The 23,456-nt window shown below is 35.1% G+C and overlaps 1 protein-coding gene across 14 annotated transcripts in view; it reads left to right on the forward strand.

Moving 5' to 3' along the window:
• TSGA10 (testis specific 10) overlaps nucleotides 1–23,456 on the forward strand; it is a 111,265-nt gene that overhangs the window by 44,754 nt on the left and 43,055 nt on the right. For all 14 annotated transcript variants that reach the window (XR_003794932.1, XR_003794933.1, XM_029232196.1 and 11 more), the window contains 4 exons: nucleotides 14,284–14,399; nucleotides 17,072–17,226; nucleotides 21,209–21,264; nucleotides 22,393–22,561. Coding sequence is in view for 12 of the 14 variants with exons in the window: in XM_029232196.1 (XP_029088029.1) it covers nucleotides 14,284–14,399; nucleotides 17,072–17,226; nucleotides 21,209–21,264; nucleotides 22,393–22,561 (496 nt within the window). In the remaining 2 variants the exon portion in view is untranslated. The remainder of the gene's footprint in view (nucleotides 1–14,283; nucleotides 14,400–17,071; nucleotides 17,227–21,208; nucleotides 21,265–22,392; nucleotides 22,562–23,456) is intronic.

A 23,456-nucleotide genomic window follows, 5' to 3' on the forward strand; every position in this document is an offset into this window, starting at 1 on the left:
ATAATGTTGTATACAATATTCTATCAACATTTTACTGTCCACAGAATCAGTAGTGATTTGCTCTTTTTCTAGTCTGTTATTAGTCTTTTCAAAGGACCAGTTTCCCTATTGTTTGTCTTATTAGTTCATTAACTTCTGTTCTTTATTATTTCCTTTCTTCTATTTTCTTTAAATTTATTTTCTATTTTTTAATTTAAGGTGGATGCTTACATTTATTACTTTTAAGTCTTTTTTCTCATATAAACATTTAAGGCCATATATTCTCAAAATACTTCTTTTAATGTAAGCTATAAGTTTTGGTATGTACTTCTTTCTTTATAAAATATTTTCTAATTTCCATTATGACTTTTTATTTGATCCACTGGTTATTTATAAGTGTGATTTTAAATATCCAAAAAACATAATGAATTTTCCCTTTGTGATTGATTTCTTGCTTAATTACATTGTTTTGTTAACATACTGTTAGATTTAAAATTTCTGAAATTTGTTGTTCTCTATTTTATGGTCAGTTTTTGGTAGTGATCTGTGTATACTTGAGAAATTATAAATTCTGAAAGAGTTGGTGCATTGTTTTTGTATTTGTCACTTTGTAATCAGATTTGTAATCATGTTATTCAGATGTCCTATATTTGTACTAAATCTTGTGTCTCATTTACAGGAATTTCACTGAAAGAGTTGCCTGAACTTCTGGCTCCAATGTCTCACTTCTTGTTTTCTCTTGAACCTACTATAATCTGCCTTTCTCCCTCACCATCCTATCAAAACTTCTTTTCAAGGTAATATTTACTTTCATGTTGCTCAATCCAGTGGTCAGTTATCAGTCTTCATTTTATTTGACCTATCGGCAACATTTGACAAAGTTGATCACTTACGTTCTCTTTCTCTGCTCCTTTAAACACTTGTTCATTTGGCTTCTGAGATACCATGCTCATTTGATTTTCTTTTTATCTCTTGGGTTGTCCTATTCAGTCTTTCCTGATAGTTCTTCCTCATCTCCTTACCTCCAAATGTTGGAAGTGTCCCTGAGTTCAGTCCTTAGACTGCTTCTTTTTTATATCTATACTCACCCCTAGGTGATCTCATTCACTCTCATGTATTTACTCTTGACTCTCAAATGTATATCTGTAGCCTGACTTCTCTGTTGAACTGTAAACTTGAGTGTCCAACCACCTTCTTGTCATCTTCACTAGGATGTCTAATAGGCCTCTCAAAATTAACATTTCCAAACTTGAGTTTCTCCACCCTTCCCCCTCTGACACACACAAACCCAAACCCGCTCTTTCAGTCTTCTCATCTCAGTCAATGGAAACTCCATTCATACGGAAACCTTGAAGTGATCCATGATTTCTCTTTCATATACCCATATACAATCCAGTTGATTTTGTCTTCAAAATGTAAAAAAAAAAAACAAAACAAAAAACAAAATGTATCCAAAAGCTGAGTGTTTCTCACTACCTCTATTGCAACCTTACTGTACTGAAGGATATTTTTGCTAGGTAGAGAATTCTACAGTTTGGGAATTATTTTTATTTTAACACTTTGATGATATCCTACTGTCTTCTGACTTAAATTATTTCTGCTGAGAAGTCAGCTGTCCATTTATTTTAATAGGTCAGTGTCTTTATAACGCACTCACATTTATCATAGATTTCATATATATGTGTACAAAAGGCAAAGAATTATAATGAACCTATGCATAGTTAAAATACCACTGTCTCTGTTTTCCATTTTGTCAGTTCATGAGAAAAATTTTAAGTTTATCCCACATGTGAACTCCACTCGTTAGAAGTTAAGTCCTGAGCACAGTTCAGCACATGCTTAGGTTTCTATAACTCTAAACTGAGGTTCCATAGTGTTCAGGTTGAACCAGCCAGAAAGAAATGTATCTGTTGCTGTTTATGTTTCACTGCTAGTGAAAAAAAAAAAATCTCCAGGTTTCAAAACCAATACTTATTTTCTGTGTTTCTATACTGCTTACACGAACTTTTCTTTCTAAACAGGTATATTTTAGTAGTAGAAGTTCTTCTGTTTGGATTTCGATGTCAGATAAATCAACACTTCTAAAAAGCTGGAGTGTGGTCAGAATATTTCCTAGAAGCATATCATTTTGAAAAAAAGGTCTCTATGTCTGCATTTGTACATCAAACATCTCTAGGCCCAAGAAGTTAGAATATCCCATGGAGTTGAATGATCGATAGAGTTATCTGTTACTAAAAAGTTAGTTTGGGTCTCCGTGTCCAGTGATTCCAAAACTGGTTTGGTTTGAATTTGGATATTTGAAGCTAAAAATATTTCAATATTAAATTCTAATCTAGATGACATGATATCCTAGAAAATCCAAAAGAATCAACAAAAAAATCTGGAACTAATAAACATTTATAACAAGGTTGCAGGATACAAGGTTAATATACAAAGTCAGTTGCTTCCCTATTTATTAGCAGTGAAGAAGTGGAATTTGAAATTAAAAGCACATTTATATGAGCACCCCCTCCAAAAGAAATACTTAAGTTAAATCTAGTAAACTTTGTGTAAAATTTATATGAGGAAAACTACAAAACTGGTGAATGAAATCAAAGAAGAACTAAATAACTGAAGAGATATTCCATATTCATGGAAAGTAAAACTCAATATTGTCAAGATGTCAGCTCTTCCCAGCTTGGTCTATAGATTCAGTGCAATTCTGATCAAAATTGCAGCAAATTATTTTGTGTATATTAACAAATGGATTCTACAGTTTATATGGAGAGGTAAAGAACTAAAAGATACTGAAGAAACACAATTGGAGTACTGACACTACCTGACTTAGGACTTACTATAAGCCTACAGTAATCAAGACAGTGTGATATTGGCAAAAGAACAGACAAACCAATGCAACAGAATAGAGATCCCAGAAATAGATCCAGATAAATATAGTCAAGTGATCTTTGATAAAGGCGAAGGCAATACAATAAAGCAAAGACAGTCTTTTCAACAAATGGTACTGGAAAAACTGGACATCCATGTGCAAAAAAACCAAAACACAACAACAACAACAACAAAAAACCCCGAAACAAACAAAACCCCACCCATACACAAAGAAACAAATAATCTAGACAGAGTCATTACACCTTTCATATTAACGCAAAATGAATCATAGGCCTAAATGTAAAATGCAGAACTATGAAACCTCTAGAAGATAACATAGAAGAAAACGTAGATGACCTTGGGTATGGTGATTACTTTTTAGATACAGCCCTTAAGCACAATCCAAGAAATAAATAATTGATAAACTGTACTTCATTAAAATTAAAGACTTCTACTCCACACAACACAATGTCAAGTAGGTGAGAAGACAAGCCAGAGACTGGAAGAAAGTATTTGTAAAAGACACATCTGGGGCTTCCCTGGTGGCACAGTGGTTGAGAGTCCACCTGCCGATGCAGGGGACACGGGTTCGTGCCCCGGTCTGGGAAGATCCCATGTGGAGCGGCTGGGCCCGTGAGCCATGGCCACTGAGCCTGTGCCACTGAGCCTGTGCATCTGGAGCCTGTGCTCTGCAACGGAGAGGCCACGACAGTGAGAGGCCTGTGTACCGCAAAAGAAAAAAAAAAAGACACCTCTGATAAAAACTGCTATCCACAACTCAATTTTAAAAAGACAACTCAATTTAAAAATGGTCAGAAGAATTGAATAGACATTTTTCCAAAGAAGACATACAGATGGCTAACAGGCACATGAAAAGATGCTCAACATCACTAATCATCAGAGAAATGCAAATTAAAACCACAATGAGAGATCAGCTCACACCTGTCAGAATGGTCATCATCCAAAAGACCACAAATAACAAATGTTGGGGAGGATGTGGAGAAAAGGGAACCCTCGTGCACTGGAAATGGAAATTGATGCAGCCACTATGGAAAACAGTATAGAGGTTTCTCAAAAAACTATTGATAAAAATGGAACTACCATATGACCCAGCAATTCCACTCCTGGGTATTTATCTGAAGAAAATGAAAATAGTAATTTGAAAAGATACATGAAGGGGCTTCCCTGGTGGTGCAGTGGTTAAGAATCCGCCTGCCAATGCAGGGAACACGGGTTTGAGCCCTGGTCTGGGAAGATCCCACATGCCGTGGAGCAACAAAGCCCGTGTGCCACATCTACTGAGCCTGTGCTCTAGAGCCCGCGTAACCCAAATACTGAAGCCCACGCACCTAGAGCCCGTGCTTCGCAACAAGAGAAGCCACCACAATGCGAAGCCCTCACACTGCAACAAAGAGTAGCCCCCGCTCATCGCAACTAAAGAAAGACCACATGCAGCAATGAGGGCCCAACACAGCCATAAATAAATAAATAAATAAATAAAATTAAAAAAATAAAAAGAATGACTATAAATCAAAAAAAAAAAAGATACATGCAGCCCAGTGTTCCTAGAATCATTATTTACAGTTGCCAAGATATGGAGAAAACCTGTGTCCATCAACAGGTGAATAGATAAAGAAGATGTGGTATATATATGTCTGTGTGTATATATATGTATGGGAATATATACATATATATATTCATGAATATGAATATACAATATATGAAATTTTGCCATTTTGCCCTTTGTAACAACATGGATGGACGTGGAGGGTATTATGCTAAGTGAAATAAATCAGACTATAAATGGCATAAACCTTTAAAAATTGTGAATCACTATGTTACACACATGAAACTTATATAATATTGTACATCAACTGTACCTTAATAATAGATGATAGATAGATAGATAGATTTTCCAAAATATACAAAGAGCTTTTAAAAAACTCAACAATAAGAAATAACCCACTTAAAAAATGGGCCAAAGACTTTTACAGACATCTCACCAAAGAAGTTATACAGATGGAAAATAAGCATATAAAAAGATGTGCCACATCATATGTCATCTGGAAATGCAAATTAAAAACAACGATGAGATACCAATACATATCTATTAGAATGGCCAAAATCGGAAACACAACAAATGCTGGTGAGGATGTGGGTCAACAGTTCTTATTCATTGCTGGTGGGAATTCAAAATGGTGCAGTCACTCTGTAAGGCTGTTTGGCAGTTTCATACAAAACTAAACATACTCTTATCATATAATCCAGCAATCATGCTTGTTGGTATTTATCCAAAGGAGTTGAAAATGTATGCCCACACAAAAACCTACATGCGGTGTTTATAGCAGCTTTAGCCATAATTGCCCAAATTTGGAAACAACCAAAATCTATTCTAGGACTCTGAGCTGGAGATGACAACTGTATGTCAGATCCCATATTAATGTCATACTGAGAACCCTCACTACCTGATTTCTGGCCAGACAAATCACCTGATAACACGTTTTCCAAAATTGCTTTAAAAATCTATGATTTGGTCCTGATTCTGTCATTTTGTGAAGGAAGCATTCTGTGCAGTGAGGTTTATCATAAGTGCAGATTTCTCATCTTGAATTTTAAGTCTTAGAATCATTCTGAGGTAACAAAGCATGAATTTCAGCCTCTGCTAATCAAACTGTTGCTTGTAATATTATTTGTTAAAATGCTGAGTGGAAACTATAAAAAAACTATCACCATACATTACAGCTTGGTTTATCAGGGCTGTCATCTGTAGAGTTTTCTATTTCACTGGTTTGAGTTTCTCTGGAGAGTCTACTTGATTATAACCAACTATATGTAAAAGCATTATTTTGAGTGTCTCTGAATGAGTGTCTCCCTTAGAAATGGACAAAAGTGTATACATCTGAGTTCTAATGGAGAGTGCAACTTGAGAACCAAATGGTAATTTGTTTTGAGAATAAGACCATACAGAGAAATCAGGGGAATCGCACTCCATGGCAGAACCCTGATTTTTAACACCTCCTACTAAGGCTGCACAGAGGGTTGGTTTTAAGCCCCAAAATAGGCATTTGATAAAAACCATGTTAGATAGCTTAACCAAAGCCCCTTTGGGCTTTGGTAAAAGCAACTCCTAAGCATATCTTGAACAAGTTTTCTGAGTGCCTGTTTTCTCATATTGGAGTTAGAAGAGTCTGCAAAAGAAGCTACCAGCTTTATTTCTAAAGTTTCTATTTCTTGAATGTCTGTTATCGGTGTGGGTTTATTGGTCAGTGATTTAAAGGTCTGATGTGAGAACTTCGGATTATGAATGTAGTTTTCCATTTTTCCTTTTTCTTATTAGGTATATTCTTGTGTTGTGCAGGGGTCTTATGTCTATTTGGGAAGATATGTGGCTGCAGTGCAGTTTAACAGGATAAGGACGGCCACAGTGTACACCGGAAGGTTTTGCCACATCCTCCGCTTGTCTTTTCTGGACTCCTTCATTATCATATGCATTGATAAACTTATTATTGCAATATATTTATGGCTCTTATATTAGCATCCATTTTTTAAAGAATTTTTTAATGGAGTTGATTTACAGTATTGTGTTAGTTTCAGGTGTACAGCACAGTGAATCAGTTATATACATATACATATATATATTCCTTTTCAGATTCTTTTCCCTTATAGGTTATTACAAAATATTGAGTATAATACCCTGTGCTATACAGTATGTCCTTGTTGGTTATCTATTTTATACATAGTAGTGTGTATATGTTAATCCCAACCTCCTAATTTATCCTTTCTCCCACCCCTCTTTCCCCTTTGGTAACCATAAGTTTGTTTTCTATGTCTGTGAATCTCTTTCTGTTTTGTAAATAAGTTCATTTGATCATTTTTTTTAGATTCCACATACAAGCGATATCATATATTTGTCTTTGTCTGGCTTACTTCACTTAATATGCTGATCTCTAGGTCCATCTATGTTGCTGCAAATCGCATTATTTCATTCTTTTTTATGGCTGAGTAATATTCCATTGTATATATGCACCACATCTTCTTTATCCATTCATCTGTCAATGGACAATTAGGTTGCTTCCATGTCTTGGCTATTGTAAAGAGTGTGCCAGTGATCATTGGGGTACATGTATCTTTTCACAGTACAGTTTTCTCCAGATATATGTCCAGGAGTAGGATTTCAGTATCATACTGTAGCTCTATTTTTAGTTTTTTAAGGAACCGCCATTCTATTCTCCATAGGGGCTATACCAATTTACATTCCCACCAACAGTGTAGGAGTGTTCCTCTTTCTCCACACCCTCTCCAGCATTAATTATTTGTAGACATTTTGATGATGGCCATTCTGACTGGTGTGAGGTGATACCTCATTGTAGTTTTGATTTGCATTTCTTTAATAATTAGCGACGTTGAGCATCTTTTAATGTTCCTGTTGGCCATCTGTATGTCTTTGGAGAAGTGTCTATTTAGATCTTCTTCCCATTTTTTGATTGTGTTGTTTATTTTTTTGATATTGAGCAGTATGATTAGCATGCATTTTAAAAGTGTTTTACAAGAAGAAAGCTAAGAAAATAATCCGTCAGGGCATTTGAAGGGATTCTTCTTGGACTACAGTAGAATTTAACTATATTTTAAAATATTTTATTACTGTTGATTTACTATGCATTGGTGCTTTTTTCCCCAGATGCATACTGAATGAGGGTTATCAGGTAAGATCTTGTAACAGTCGAGTATAGTGCACAGAATGTTGGTCTCCGTTGTCAAGGGCAGCTCTCCACCAAAAGCCAGATAAGTACCACTGTAAATCCTTGCTGCCCTGCTCCTATAACCCAAGGACACAGTGGTGGTTCCCCTGATAGCTTCCAGGGCAGCCAAACTGTCTTCCAAAATTGTTTTACCATTTTATATTCCCACCAGCCGTGCATGAGAGTGCCAGTTGCGTTATATCCTGATCAACATTTGATATCATCTGTCTTTGTACTTTAGTTATACTAGTGGGTGTGTAGTATCTGAGTGTAGTTTTAATTTGCTTTTCCCTAATGATCAGTGATATTGATTATCTGTTCATTTACTTATTTGCCATTCATATATCTTCTTTAGTGAAATATCTGTTCAAGTGTTTCCCCATTTTTTATTGGTTTGTTTATCTCTTTATCATTAACTTATAAAAGTCCTTTATAGGGTCTAGATACAAATTTTTTGTCAGATACATGTTTTGCAAATATCTTGCCCCAGTATAGAGCTTGCCTTTTTATTTTGTTATCAGTGTCTTTTGATGAGCAAAGACTTTAAATTTTGATGAAGCACAATTGAAATTATTTTTCATTTGTATCATGCTTTTTGTGTTCTATTTAAGAAATCTTTGCCAAACCTAAGGTCACTAAAAATTTTTGCTGTGTTTGCTTCTAGCAGTTTTATAGTTCTACCTCTTACATAAATGTAAGGTCTGTAATCCTTTTTGAATTAATTTTTGTGTAAAATATGAGATAAAAAGTAGAGGTAGTTTTTTTCTTTGTTTTTTGTATATGGGTATCCATTAGTTATTTGTTAAGATTATCCATTCATCCACTGAATTGCCTTGGCATCTTAGTGAAAAAATTGGTTGACCACATATGTGAGTCTGTTTCGGGACTCTATTCCATCGATCTATTTTTCCATCTTTATGCTAGTATCACTCTGTCTTGATAATTGAAGCTGCATAATTAGTCTTGAAATCAAGTACTGTTAAGTCCTTCAACTTAGTTCGTTTTCAAAGTTGTTTTGGCTGTCCTAGATCCTTCACATTTTCATATAAATTTTAGGATCATCTTGTCAACATACACAAATTATTATTGGGATTTTGCTTAGAATTATGTGGAATCTACAGATCAGTTTTGGAAAATTAACTATGAACAATATTGAGCCTTTTGATCCATAAACAGAAACTCTCTCTCCATTTATTTAGATCTTTTAAAATTTCTCTCAACAGTGTTTTATATTTTTTCATTGTACAAATCTTGTACACCCTTTGTCATATTTATACTTAAGTATTTCACATTCTTTATGCTATTATAAATGCTTTTTAAATTTCAGTTTCCTATTGTTTTTTTGCTAGTACAAGCAGACCTTGGAAATATTGCATGTTTTGTTTCAGACCACTGCAATAAAGCAAATATCACAATAAAGCAAATCACATAAATTGTTTGGCTTCTTAGTACATATAAAAGTTATGTTTACACTATACTGTAGTCTCTTAAGTGTGCAGTACCATTATGTCTAAAAAAAAATGTACACACCTCAATTTAAAAAGACTTTATTGGACTTCCCTGGTGGCACAGTGGTTAAGAATCCGCCTACCAATGCAGGGGACATGGGTTCAAGCCCTGGTCTGGGAAGATCCCACATGCTGTGGAGCACTTAAGCCCATGCACCACAACTACTGAGCCTGCATTCTAGAGCCCGTGAGCCACAACTACTGAGCCCGCATGCTGCAACTACTGAAGCCTGTGTGCCTAGAGCCCGTGCTCCGCAACAAGAGAAGCCACTGCAATGAGAAGCCCGTGCATTGCAACAAAGAGTAGCCCCCACTCACTGCAACTAGAGAAAGCCCGCACACAGCAATGAAGACCCAACGCAGCCATAAATAAATAAATAAATAAATAAAATAAAAATACTTTATTGCTAAAAAATGCTAACTATCATTTGAGCCTTTAGCAAGTCAATCTTTTTGCTGGTGGAGGGTTTGAAATATTTTGAAAATTACCAAGATGTGACACAGAGACATGAAGTGAGCAAACGCTGTTAGAAAAATGGTGTTAATAGATTTGTATGATGCAGGGTTGCCACAAACCTTCAATTTGTAAAAAAAAAAAAAAAAGCAATATCTGCAAAGTGCAGTAAAGCAAAATGCAATGAAATGAGGTATACCTGTGTAAGAAACAAAATTGATTTTTGTGTACTTTTCTTGTATTTTGCAATCTTGCTAAAACTCACTTGTTAAGATAGTTTTTTTTGGTAGATTCAGTAGGATTTTCTACATAGATTATCATGTTGTCTGTGAATAGAGAGCTTTGCTTCTTCTTTTCCAATCTGAATGCCTGTTTCTTTTTCTTGCCTTATTTCTCTGGCTAGAACCTCTAGTATAATGTTGAATAGAAGGATGAGAACAGTCATCCTTGTTTTATTCTTAATCTTAGTGGGAAAGCATTCAACCGTTCACCATTGTGATGTTTGCTGTAGGCTCTTTGTAGGTGCCTATTATCAGATTGAAAAAGTTCTATTCCTAATTTGCTGAGAGTTCATATGAAGAGTGGATATTGAATTTTGTCAGATGTCTATTTTGCATCGATTAATGTGGTCATATGGCTTTTTTCTCTTTTTTTTAGGGTGTTAATATGGTGAATAACATTAAATAATTTTAGATTGTAAACCAACCTTGCATTCCTGAGTTAACTCCACTTGGACATGATGTATTATAGTTTTTCTATATCCTTGGATTTGATTTACTAAAATTGGTTAAAACTTCTTATGTGTATGTTTGTGATTTCTCTCAAAAGCATTATATTGATAGCTTTAGCTTTTATATTATGTCTTTTGTATGTGGTGTGATGTAGGGGTCAAGATTCATTTTTTTCCCCACATGGCAATTCAGTTGTTCCAATACCAATTGTTTCTTTTCCCCATTATATTGATTTTTGTTGAAAATTAATTGACTGAATAAATGTGAGCCTATTTCTGGGCTCTCTATTATGGTTTCTATAGTAAGTCTTAAAGTCAGGTTTGGTAAGTCTTCTAACTTTTCATCTCATGTTTTCAATTTTTTTTTTTTTTTTTTTTTTTGTGGTACACGGACCTCTCACTGTTGTGGCCTCTCCCATTGCGGAGCATAGGCTCCGGACGTGCAGGCTCAGCGGCCATGGCTCACGGGTCCAGCCGCTCAGCGGCATGTGGGATCTTCCCGGACCGGGGCACGAACCTGTGTCCCCTGCATCGGCAGGTGGACTCTCAACCACTGCGCCACCAGGGGAGCCCTCATGTTTTCAATTTATTTGTCCTTTTATACTTCATTCTGAGAAATATCCTCAATTTGGTCTTTCAGTTTGCTAACTCATTGATCAGCTTTATTCATTCTGCTATTTACACCATCTGTTTTTTTTTTTCTTTTAATTTCATCTACTACATTTCTCATACTTGTCACATCTGTTTTCCCCCTTGGTTGTTTTTTCATATTGCTGATATCTTTCTTTTAATATGTTTATTAGTCTAATTAAAATTTTTGATCTGTTTCTTCTAATATATCTGATATTGCTGGATTCTGTAATCAGTATATTTTGTTTCTTTTGAAATGACTTGTTTTTTCAAATGTCTTGTCATTTTGGTCTGTGAGCACATTTTTCCATAGAGATATAAGTTATTATGTCATACAGTCCTTTGGGGGGAACAGCCTCATTGGGTTCACACTATGGGGGATGGAAGAGTCCTAAGATGGGAGAGACACCATAAAATTGCAATAACATTTTGTCTTACATAACATCTGCTTTGTCAGTTTTTCACCTTTTGCTCCCCTGGGTGAAGCAGCAGTAGGAGGCACTCCTTAACAACCTTGGCTGCATATTGAAATCAAATAAGGAACTTTAAAAAAAATAGTGATTCCTAATTCCCACCCTGAGATTTTGTTTGTTTGTTTGTTTGTTTGTTTTGCGGTGTGTGGGCTTCTCACTGTTGTGGCCTCTCCCGTTGCAGAGCACAGGCTCTGGACATGCAGGCTCAGCAGCCATGGCTCACAGGCCCAGCCACTCTGCAGCATGTGGGATCTTCCCGGATCGGGGCATAAACCCGTGTCCCCTGCATCGGCAGGTGGACTCTCAACCACTGCGCCACCAGGGAAGTCCCCCCACCCTGAGATTTTTATTTATTTATTTTAGTTGTGCAGGTTGGATTTGAGAATTTGTTTTACTTCTTAAATTTAAAATAATTTAGGGTGAAAGGAAGTTGCAGAAATACAGAGAGATTCCTTCACCCAGTTTCTCCCAGCTGTTACATTTTATATAACTATAGTACAATATCAGAAGCAGAAATTGTCACTAGTTCAATGTGTATGTATAGTTTTATGTATTTTTATCATTGTATTCCATGGTATGGATGTACCACAGTTTAACCATTCATCTATTGAGGGACGTTTTGATTGTTTCTAGTGTTTAGCTAACACAAATAAGGTAGACCTTATGTATTTAATGTAATTATTATATGTTAGGGCTCAAGTCTCCTGTTTTATTTGTTTTTTTGTTTGTTTCTTCCCTTTGTTTTTCTTATCTCTGTTTTCTTTTTCCCACCTTTCTGTGGGTTACTTGAACATTTTTAAGTATTTCATTTGGATCTATCTTTAATACTTTTGAGTATCTCTATGTAGATGTTTTCATTTGTTGCTCTAGGTATTACATTATACACACAGCCTACTGGTGTCACATTTTATCAGTTTAAATGTAGAAATCTTGTGTCCTTTTAAATGCTTTTACCCTCCTCCATTTATAATTGTCTTAATAGATACAGCTTTTTTTTTGGCTCTACCCATGATTTACATTCCCTCAAAGTTGCTGTTTATGTTTTTCATTGATGTTTCTTTAGTTTAAGATTTCATGTATTATATGAGCCATTGTTTCTTTGAATATTATGTTTATTCTCTTGTGGAATTTTATTAGGTGAATATTGGACCTTCTCATTCTATTCTTTATGTCTCTTAAACTTTCTTTTGTATTTTTTCTATCTTTTTTTCTGTGCTCTATTATAGGTAATTTCCTCTGATCTGGCTTTTTTTTTTTCTTTCTATCTTACTAATTGTCTCTTTAGCTGTGTCTATTTTGTTCTTAAACTTGTCATTTGATGTTGTCCTTTTAAAAGTTTTATTTCAGTGACTTCAGTTTAATTTCCTGAAGTTCTCTTTGGTTCTTTTAAAAATCTGCTGGTTCTTTTTTCTTTTCATTGTGTATTCTATTACTTATGTTATGTCTTAGTATTTAAAACTATTTTTAAATTGCTATTTAATAATGCTATAATCTGAAGTTCTTTGGGATTTAATTTAGTTTGTGTGTATTTTGACTCCCACTACGTTTGGGTTGTTTCTTAATGTGTTTTTAAGATTGAATTGTGAGCTCATTTTCAACAGACCTTTGTCTGAGGTTTAGTTTGTGCCTGAGTTAAGGGCATGTCCCTCCAGAGAACTTTTATTTCCACTGAGTGTTCTAGATTATATGACCATCCTGGAACCAGATTTTATTTTGATTTCTTATCTTGAGGTTGAGAATTCCCAATGAAGACTTTTAGTTATTTTTATTACCCTGGCCCTAGCAATGTTTGGCAAGCTGATTTCTTCTAGTCCTCTCCAGTAATAGTGTAGCCCTTAGTGGCCTTATGGTAGAGGATCTTAATTCTTTTTTTTTTTTTCTTTTTTGGCCATGCCACATGGCTTGTGGGATCTTAATTCCCCAACCAGGGATCAAACCTGGGCCCTCAGCAGTGAGAACACAGAGTCCTAATCACTGGACCACCAGGGAATTCCTGGACCTTAGTTCTAATACTTGTGTTGCAGCCATCTCTGTGGCCTCATCTTCTGTTTCTGAGTTAAAAGGCAAGACTCTAGGCCACAGAGACAGGCAAACCCCAACTGTACCTAACATAACATCAGTTCATTGTCTTATTGCTCTGATTTGGCTCCAGGGGACTTCCCTTACAAATCCTTCTAAGTTTTGCTATACATTTAAAAGGATGCTTCTTACATCATATTTAGTATGTGTAAGTGTTTTGTGGTGAGAGGACTTTCAGATTATCTAGCTTCCATATTTCCAGAAATTATAGTCTGTTTACTTATTAATATTTGTTTGTTGACTGTGAACTCCATGAGACCAGGGCCACTGCCCACCTAGTTCACCATAGCTTCCTCAACACCTAGTGCCTGGTACATACTAGACACATAATAAATGTTTGTGGACTCAATGAAATGCTATTCATTACAGATTTATTTATAATAGTGAAAACCTGAAATGAACCTAAATGTCTAATATTAGGGGAGTACTTAAGTAAATGGTTACTGTTCATATAAGGTTTTTCAGCCAGAAAATGATAATTTGGAGGGCTGAATAATAAGATTAAAAAATATTAAAGATTAAGTGTAGGTGGAAAAAATCAGGATTCAGTTTTGAATTTAGAATATGGTAACTTTAAAATATGTGTAGCCAAAAAAATACAAACTAATGAACACCAAATTGCTAATAGTTGCTTATGTTGGAGTGGTAGATTGAGGATCCCTTTTTATCCTTTATATTTCAAACCTCCTATAATGTGTTTTAATAATGAAAATACTAAGAAGAAAAAAATGTACATTAACATTCTTAAAAGTTTTTAGATTTAAATACATTAAAAAGTTGATAAAACAAAATTTCAGAATTAGTTTTATTATTAAAATGTTTACAGACTTTTATATGAAAACACAGAAAAAGATCTTTCTGATACTCAACGACACCTTGCTAAGAAAAAATATGAGCTACAGCTTACTCAGGAGAAAATTATGTGCTTGGATGAAAAAATTGGTGAGTTGTTTTTTTTTTCCCTGATGTTACTTTTTTTAAAAGTCTGGTTTAAGAAAAGTTTTCTTCTCTTCAGTTATAACATAGATAAACTTAGAAATATGCCCTTAAATTAAAGTTTTTTAGTCAGAAATCATGGGAAAATATATTTTTCTTTGATAATAATAATTTTTACTTAAATTTAGGACCATAAATACTTAGACATGGCTTCATATTTTTCAATGAAGAAATAGCTAAACAAAGCAGCAATACTTTGTAAATTTATGATGATCAATTTTGAATTTATAAGTTTTTGTATTATATGTCATGCCCATAGCTGTTGTAATGAAATACATTACATATATTACTATTTTTGATGGAAAGTGTACATATATTTGGCTATATCTATGCTATCACTTGAGTTTATAAAGATTATTTTTATAAAGTCTCCTATTATTGTTTCTTACCAGTGATCTTTATGAAAATATGGTTATAACTTTAAAGTAAAATTTTGGTCAAGACTATAAAAGAGCCCATTTTAAAACAATAAATATTTTTAAGATTTACTATTATGCAGTTCAAAAATATCTGACATAAGCAATTAGGTGGGTGGAGGTGCTGTTTATTGAGACAGGAAGTATTGAAAGAAAATATAAAAGGGGAAGATTGAAGAACTCATTTCTGGATATTTTAAGTTCAAGTAAAAAGGTAGGGTAAGCAGGTAAATAGATAAGTTTGTATCTCAGATGAGAAATCTAACCTATAGATATACATTTGGGACACATCAGCATATAAATGATATTTTAAAACCATGAAATCACCTAGGGGAAATATAGAGAATGAGGAGAAGAGGATCCAGGACTGAGTAAGAAGAAGCCAAAGACATAGGAAGAAAACCCAGAAGTGAGTGTCATTTTGGGAAGCAAGAGAGCAACATGTTTTAAAAAGGAGGATATGATCAAGTGTCAGATACTTTCAAGAAGCAAAATAAGATGAGAATGAAAAAACATTGATTGGATTGGCACATTGGAGGTTTTGGTAGCACTGACCCCCCCAAAAAGTTTGAATTACAGTGTTAGATGTGGAAGATGGAGTAGGTTGACGAATGATTGGGAAGTGAGGAGGTAGAGACAGGAGAGAATAGAAGTCTTAAGAAGTTTGGCTATTAAGAGTAGTAGAAAAATGGGGTGGTAGCTTAAGTGGGATGTGGGGTTGAGGATTTTTTTAAGCTAGGATATACTAGTTGTTTTAGAGTTTATTTTATGCCAATGGGAATGAACTCAGATAACAGAACACCCAAAACATGTGGTTTGCCTGGAAAAGGGATGTGACATATTATATAAATCACCCTCTTGGCATATGGGATTACATCTCTTAGTGCTGCACTGGGTGGCCCTTGGCGGGCATTTACTTAGAGGTCTAGTCACACAGAGCTTCCTTAGTAGAGCTCTAGACCAGTGGTTCTCAAACTTCAGTCTTTACCTGGAGAGCTAAACCTCACTGAGCTGGGCTCCTCGAAGTAGGATACGGCCAGGGCTTTTGTATCCTTACCAATTTCCTCAAGTGGTTCTCAAACTTTATTGTGCATTAGAATCACTTGGGAGGGGTGCTTGTTAAAACACAAATTGGTCTGCCCACTCAGAATTTCTAATCAGTAGGTCTAGGATGGGACCTAAGAATTTGTATTTCTCACAAGTTCCCAGGTGCTGCCAATGGTGCTGGTTGAGAAACCACAATTTAGAAACCACTGTTCTACACCATCTTTCAGTCCTTCAACAGTGACATTGGCTTGCCAGCGTTCTTACAAATCAAATCAGACTTCCTGGGATGATTTTTTTTCTAGGAATTTTTATAGCACTACTTTAGAAAAACCAAAATACTAGAAGATATTTGACTCTGAAGATGACTTAACTGGATATTTTATTAAGATCTGTTAGTTACCAGCTTACATCCAACAGTGATGCTAAGCTAGAGGGAGGTGAAATTAGAGGGGGGAGAATTGATAGTCCACGTGCTTCATCCACACACCCTCCCCTACCCCACCACACATTCTACTTTGAGGACTTGTTATAAAGAACTTTCCTTTGCTATTCTTTTTTTAAAAAATATACTTCATTGAAGTATAGTTGATTTCCAATGTTGTGTTAATTTCTGCTGTACAGCAAAGTGATTCAGTTATACATATATATATACATTCTTTATCATATTCTTTTCCGTTATGTTCTTTTTTGAATTTATTTTATTTATTTTTTTATACAGCAGATTCTTATTAGTTATCTATTTTATACATATTAGTGTATATATGTCAATCCCAATCTCCCAATTCATCCCACCACCTCCCCCCACACCTCTTTCGCTCGTTGGTGTCCATATGTTTGTTCTTTACATCTGTGTCTCTATTTCTTCCTTGCAAACCGGTTCATCTGTACCATTTTTCGAGATTGCACATATATCCTTTGCTGTTCTAATTCAAATGTATTAATTGTGCTTTTACATTTATATCATTTAGAATTTCATGATTAACCTTCATTTTTAATCACTAACAACAAAAGCCATTATTTATTTGGGATACAGTACTTTATATTTAGTCATTGAATATAATATAGGAGAATTTTCTTTGAAAAGTATTTCACTCTGCTTGAACTAGAAAAAAATTTATCTTGATTAAAACAATGCCTTTATGATTACACATTTAGATAATTTTACAAGACAAAGTATTGCCCAGCGAGAAGAAATCAGCATTCTCGGTGCAACCCTCAATGATCTGGCTAAAGAAAAGGAATGCCTGCAAGCATGTTTGGATAAAAAATCTGAGAATATTGCATCCCTTGGAGAGAGTTTGGCAATGAAAGTATGTTCTGACAACCGTGGTTTAAAAGAAATGTTTGAACTTGAATCTGAATAAAATAATAGGATTTTCTCAATTTTTTCCTAGAGAGCTAAAACTTTAAAATCTGATTTTGAAATATTTCAAGATAGTCTTAGGAAATATGTGTTCAAATTCACTAGCTAATATTTTGAAATAGATTTTTCTTTCATCACTTTATGATCAACATTCACTAACAATAACTAATTCAAATATCAAAATGTAAAGCATAATTAAAAAAAAAAGCAGTGAGACTGATTTCTTTTTAAAAGCACACCAGAACTTATGTTTTCAGGTAGCCACCTTGGGAGGCAATATGTGTATTTCATTAAAACCACCTTTGTAATTGTATTCAGAACAGGGGCACGTTGTTACATCATCCTTAGCCTTGAGAGTGGATCACATGGAACTGGTGAATAAAGTTAGATGATAAGCTTCATCCCACACTTCTGTTGTTCAAACAACAACAACAACAACAAAAAGGTGTTCTCAAAAAGGCAGGGATATATTGACCCCCTTTTCTAGCTCATAAACTGATTCTGAAGGCAATTCCTAAACTGTTTTCGACAAATGTCTTAAGCAAAGGCAGCATCTCTGGCATAAGGTCTTTCCCCTCTCTAAGGGAACTAATTCATTCATTTATCCAGCCATCCATCCATTCAACAAACATTTATTGACGTGTACCAGGAATTATGTTAGAAACTGAGGTTGAGTGGGCATACCTTCCAAAGGCCTATGGTATAATTCAGAGAAAGATAAAGAAAGAGGCTGTTATGATAGAATGTGCTAGGTACCATAATGACGTATGCACAATGTATGAGTGAAGTTTGTCAGAAACATACCTGATTCAGCCTGGGGGTTGGATTAGGGGAGGGAGAAGATCTAGGAAGCCTTCCACGCAGTGATGGTGCCTACGCTGCCCTGAAAGATGACTAGGAATTAGCCAAGAAAAGATTTAGAGAAAGGGGACAGTGAGAGAAAGAGTGATCCAGACAGGTAGAGCACTTTTTAGAGAAAGGGTGATCCAAACAAGTAGAGCAGATTATATGAAAGCCCAGTGGCTCTCATAAGATAATTTCATGAGATTTCTTGATAGTTTAATATGTCCAGAGAATAGAGTGCAAAGAGGTGAGTATGGGGGGATGAGGGGGGGCGGTGGTAAAAGATGAGGTGGGATAGATAAGCAACAAATCAGAACTACACATGATGTTGAGTTTAGTTCCCATCATCATGGATATAGAGGAACATTGAAATAATGAAAATGAAATGTTACAATTAGATCATTAAAACATTACCCTAGCCCTTGTTAATCTACATAAAAGGTGGATTGTAGGGAAATGAGAGTAGTGACAAGGACACTAGTTAGGAGTAAAATGATAAGAACTGTATTAGGAGAGTGGCAGTATCCATGAGAGAAATAGACAACTCTAGGAAGTAAGACTGACAATATGTGCTTTCTGACTTCGGAACCAAATGAATAGTTCCTATGTGTGAAGTAGGAAACACAGGACACAGAACAAGCTTAGAGAGGAAGATTATTGACATGCCTTTGGGACATGTAGTGAAATATTCATAGGCTCTTGGATTTTAAGGTTTGGAGAGAAAATTGAAGTTAATAGATTTGGGAATCATGAGCACAATTGAAGTTATCAAAATACATGAGGTAGTAAATTTTGGCTTTTAACTTGTTGAAAAGTCTGACTCATTATAGTTAATACCTTTTAATATTTTTGAAATTTTATGGTATTTTGGGGGGTGGGATTTTGTTTCTCATTATATTCAAACCACTTTTTGAATAGTTAAACATGATTTTCTTTAGAAACATTAATATTTAGAAACAAATTACTCAATTCTTTCTGAATATCTGTTCCCTCTGTTATATCTTGTATTTCACATTTCTTCCATTCTACTAACTGTACCAATATTATCTTTTCCTTCACAAAGAATATTGAGTTGCAAGTCTATTTCAAAATTAAGAGTTTTGTATAGGATTATGAATGTAAACGCATCCATCCTATGAAAGGAAAATAACTTTTTAAAGCAGTGTTAGACATTCAAAAGAGGAAATTTCTCTAGAGTGATATTTCAGAGCTGAATTTATAATGCCTTTCAGTGAAAAGCAGTAGTTTTATAGTTTAATCTGGAGATTACAGAAATAAATTACTATGGAAAAGTCTATATTATAGTGAATAAGGTGAATTTTTACTGGTAATCATAGTTTTAAAAGATGTTCTACTACTTGCTACCAATTAAAGTTAGAAAATTCAATAGCCAGTTCACAGATTTTTGAATCATAAAAGCCAGAATTATTTGTGTAAAATTTTAGTTTGTTTCTTTTTTTCTGAGTAGATTTATGACCATCCTGTCCAGGTTGAATTTTTAACAATTAACTTGAATCTATGTCACTGGTTGGACAGACGTATTGAGATTGTACAAGGAATATCAAATTGATAATGATGGCATAAATTTCAACAATTTAAGAAATAGTACTATTTGGGTCATATTAAGAGAAAAATAGGCTAAGAGGATATATTATTGGATTCTATACAGTAATTTTGTTGCCCTGGATACTTTACAGTGTTCTTAGAGAGTCTTTCAAGATGAATTTCTATTGATAAAGGAAAGTCCTTTTTAGGCTTATAAGCCATGTTTAAATTTTAACCAAGGAACTTCTGTCAGAAACACTAGAAGTTCAATGAGCTTTTCAGAATTTATTTAGAAGTGTATTAAGTTATATTTCGAAAGCATGTGTAAATATTCCATTTTAAGTGGTATTGTCTCTTTGAGTCTTTCTTCCATTGGCTTGTGCTTCTTAAAGGGGTTTAACAGTTTTGCTAATGGATATTTTAACCATACTTCAATACCCATTACTGCCAGATGTGGAATCTGTACCATTCTACCAGAAAGCAGAATGGGAAACCAGAGATAAAAATACCCTAGAGAAGAGCACGTGAATAAAGGAAGATCACGCACACACACACACACACTCACACACACACACACACACACACACACACACACACACACACCCCTGTCTCTCTGATGAAAAAAACAGCACTAGTTGGGAAATACAGATTTAGTTTTTCATCTTGCTACTTGGTTACTAAGGATTTGAAAATTTAAAGGGCAAAGTGAAATCTAGGTATTTAGTGAAAGAATAATTTTCCTTTTTTAGGACTAATGTTAGTGCTAAGAACCTATGTAAAGTATCTGTAACTAGTTCAGGATCAGCGAGTTTTTAAAGGAGGAGGTGTGGGAATGGTATTGATGCCCTTAAGATATTCCCCCTCATTTCAGTCTTGATTGACTCCATTAATTCTACTTCCTCACCATACCCTTGAAAAGGAAGAATAGCAATTTATTTTTTTATACCTTTGCTCTAGGCCTAATGCTTACCTCCTTGTTAACTCACACCTAAAATTAATCATATACTTTTATAAGTAATTCCATTGGAACAGCTTTTTGAAGATGATGTTGATGACATATATATATTATACTTGGTTGAAGTTATTATTCTTAATAACTAAATTCAGTTTTACATGATTCACTTTCCTGGGTTTTATAGCATGAAGAAGTGAGGAAGTAAATCAGTCCTATTCCCAGTATAGAACACTACAATGCCAAACCATTGGTTTCCTTCCAAAAACAGGGTGCTTAAGGGGTTCTTGTGTTGCTGGATAACTGCACAAAACATCTTTTAACAGTATTTGATATAATGATATCATATCAATATACCTAAGTATAGTCTTTGCTTAAATGAGCATAATCTATTGTTTTTGTCCAGTACATGTACTCACACTGATATATTAGGCTTTAGTTTTAAAGTGTAGCAAAGAAAAATAGAATATAAATGTTTAAAACCAAATGGAAATCCAAAAGGGAGGGGAAATTCTTTTAGTTTATTCAGTTTTAACAGAAATAACAGTTTAAGATAATTTTTTATTTAATACTTATATTACTTTTCAAGGAAAAGACCATTTCAGGCATGAAGAATATCATTGCTGAGATGGAACAGGCATCAAGGTAAGTCACTTATTCAACAAAAATGTGAGCACTTATTGGGGGCAAAGTACTATGTTAGGTATTGTACAAAGATAGTAAGAAACAAGGAGCTTAATGTTATATGTAAGGTGATAACTCTCTAATGTTGAAAGGAGGCCTAAGTCTGTTTAGGGAAGTAAAGGGAGGATATGCTGTTTGCCAAGGAAAGGAAAGAGAAGGCATTCAAGGCAGAAAGAATAACAAAGCCACAAAGAACCACAGATCATGTTCAAGAGCCTCTTGAATGACAAGTAGGTGAGTGTGTTGGAACCCAAAGTGTAAGGGGAGAAATGAAGGAGAAGAGGCTAGGTAGGCAGGCAGAGGCCTGTGTTACAGACAAATGAGTCTGTGGGCAATAAGAAATCATTAAAGAATTTTGAGATTTTTATGCCGGAAAGATGAGCTAGGCTGCAGAGGTGATGATAAATTGGGGTTGGGAGTTTGGAGGACAGGAGTGTGGTGTTTGTAAAGGAGAAAATCTAGGAAAATGCCAGGTTCCTGTCTGGGGATGAATACTGGACATGATGAACCTACGTGAGAAAAGATTTTTCTTTGAAGAGCTTTTGAGATGTCCTTATAAGTATGTCTAGTTAGCAGTTAAATATAAGGGTCTAGAGTGTGAGGGAGAGACTGAGGCTGGGGTGATCATTTCAGAGTCATCTGGGTGTACACAGGGTTGGGAGCCACGGATATGAATAGGAATTGTCTGAGAGAAGGGGTAGCGGGAGAAGAATCAGGAGGCTAAGGGTTAAGCGCTGAGAACCATTGATTTTTAAGAGGGCAGGAGAAGAGGAGCCTGCAGAGGAGACTAAGCCATAGCAGCTAGAGGTAGGATGAAGGCTTTCTTATACTTGAATGTCAGAAGTTTTGAAATGCTTAACAAATCATTGACTACTGTGTATATTTGGCATCCTTGTTTATAGTGAAATGTTGGCAACACAGAGGAACTTCAGTGCACTATCTCTGCAGTGTTTCTTCCTACACATTTAAATGTATTTAAAACTTCTTCAAATGTTTTCATGCTAACTGTCTATCTTCTGTCTTGTGAAAATTTGTTATTCTGTTCTGGTAAAATGTCTCTTCTTATGTACTATTTGATTTGTGGAATAGACAGTCTACTGAAGCCCTAATTATGTGTGAACAAGACATTTCCAGAATGCGTCGGCAATTGGATGAAACAAATGATGAGCTGTCTCAAATTGCCAGGGAAAGGGATATCTTGGCTCATGAGAATGACAATCTCCAAGAACAGTTTTCTAAAGCTAAACAAGAAAACCAGGTATACTTGTTCCTACTATCTTTTTCTCCAAGAAAAATAGGTATTTCTTCTGAGACATAGCCCTCATTTCATTTTGTAGAAAAGCTCAGGCTTTGGAACTAGCCATTTTTTACCTTTATTACACAGAATATGCCACATAATTTCTAAGTGAAATTTTCAGACATATAGTTTAAATATCAGAGAAAAGAGGGAACGGGGGTATAATAGATTTGCATTAAACCTTAGGAAATACTTCCTTAGTGAAGGATAAATATTTGAATAAACCAACAAATGAAGATAACCTTCCGAAATTTTTAAGAAAAGCATAGATTTATTTGATGGACTGTTACTCCGTTTGAATATGAGTATACAGACCATGATACATTATTTGGTCCTCTTTAGCACTGATTCTTTTTAGGAAAATTTCTCTTTTAATTACTTCCTCTCTAAGCCAGTACAGTTCAGCTTTATCCAGAGCTCTCATTACCAATATCACTTTTAATTTTAACATTAAAAAATTCTACTTGGGGCTTCCCTGGTGGTGCAGTGGTTGAGAGTCCGCCTGCCGATGCAGGGGATACAGGTTCGTGCCCTGGTCCGGGAAGATCCCACGTGCCGCGAAGCGGCTGGGCCCGTGAGCCGTGGCCGCTGAGCCTGCGCGTCCAGAGCCTGTGCTCCACAACGGGAGAGGCCACAACGGTGAGAGGCCCGCGTACCACAAAAAAAAAAAGAAAAAGAAAAAAAAATTCTACTTGGAAACTTTCTTCCCCCTTTAAAATTTTTGGTCCAAATAATTTCCCTTGCTTTGCTATCACTCTCAATGTGTTCAGTTTGCATCATAAAAGTCTGTATTTTTTAAACTGTTAAATATTTTAATTTACATAATAAGATATAAAGATGCAAAACTTGATTAATT

The sequence above is a fragment of the Monodon monoceros genome, unplaced genomic scaffold (assembly GCF_005190385.1).
Source record: "Monodon monoceros isolate NGI ecotype Baffin Bay Population unplaced genomic scaffold, NGI_Narwhal_1 Super_Scaffold_19, whole genome shotgun sequence".
Lineage (NCBI taxonomy): Eukaryota > Metazoa > Chordata > Mammalia > Artiodactyla > Monodontidae > Monodon > Monodon monoceros.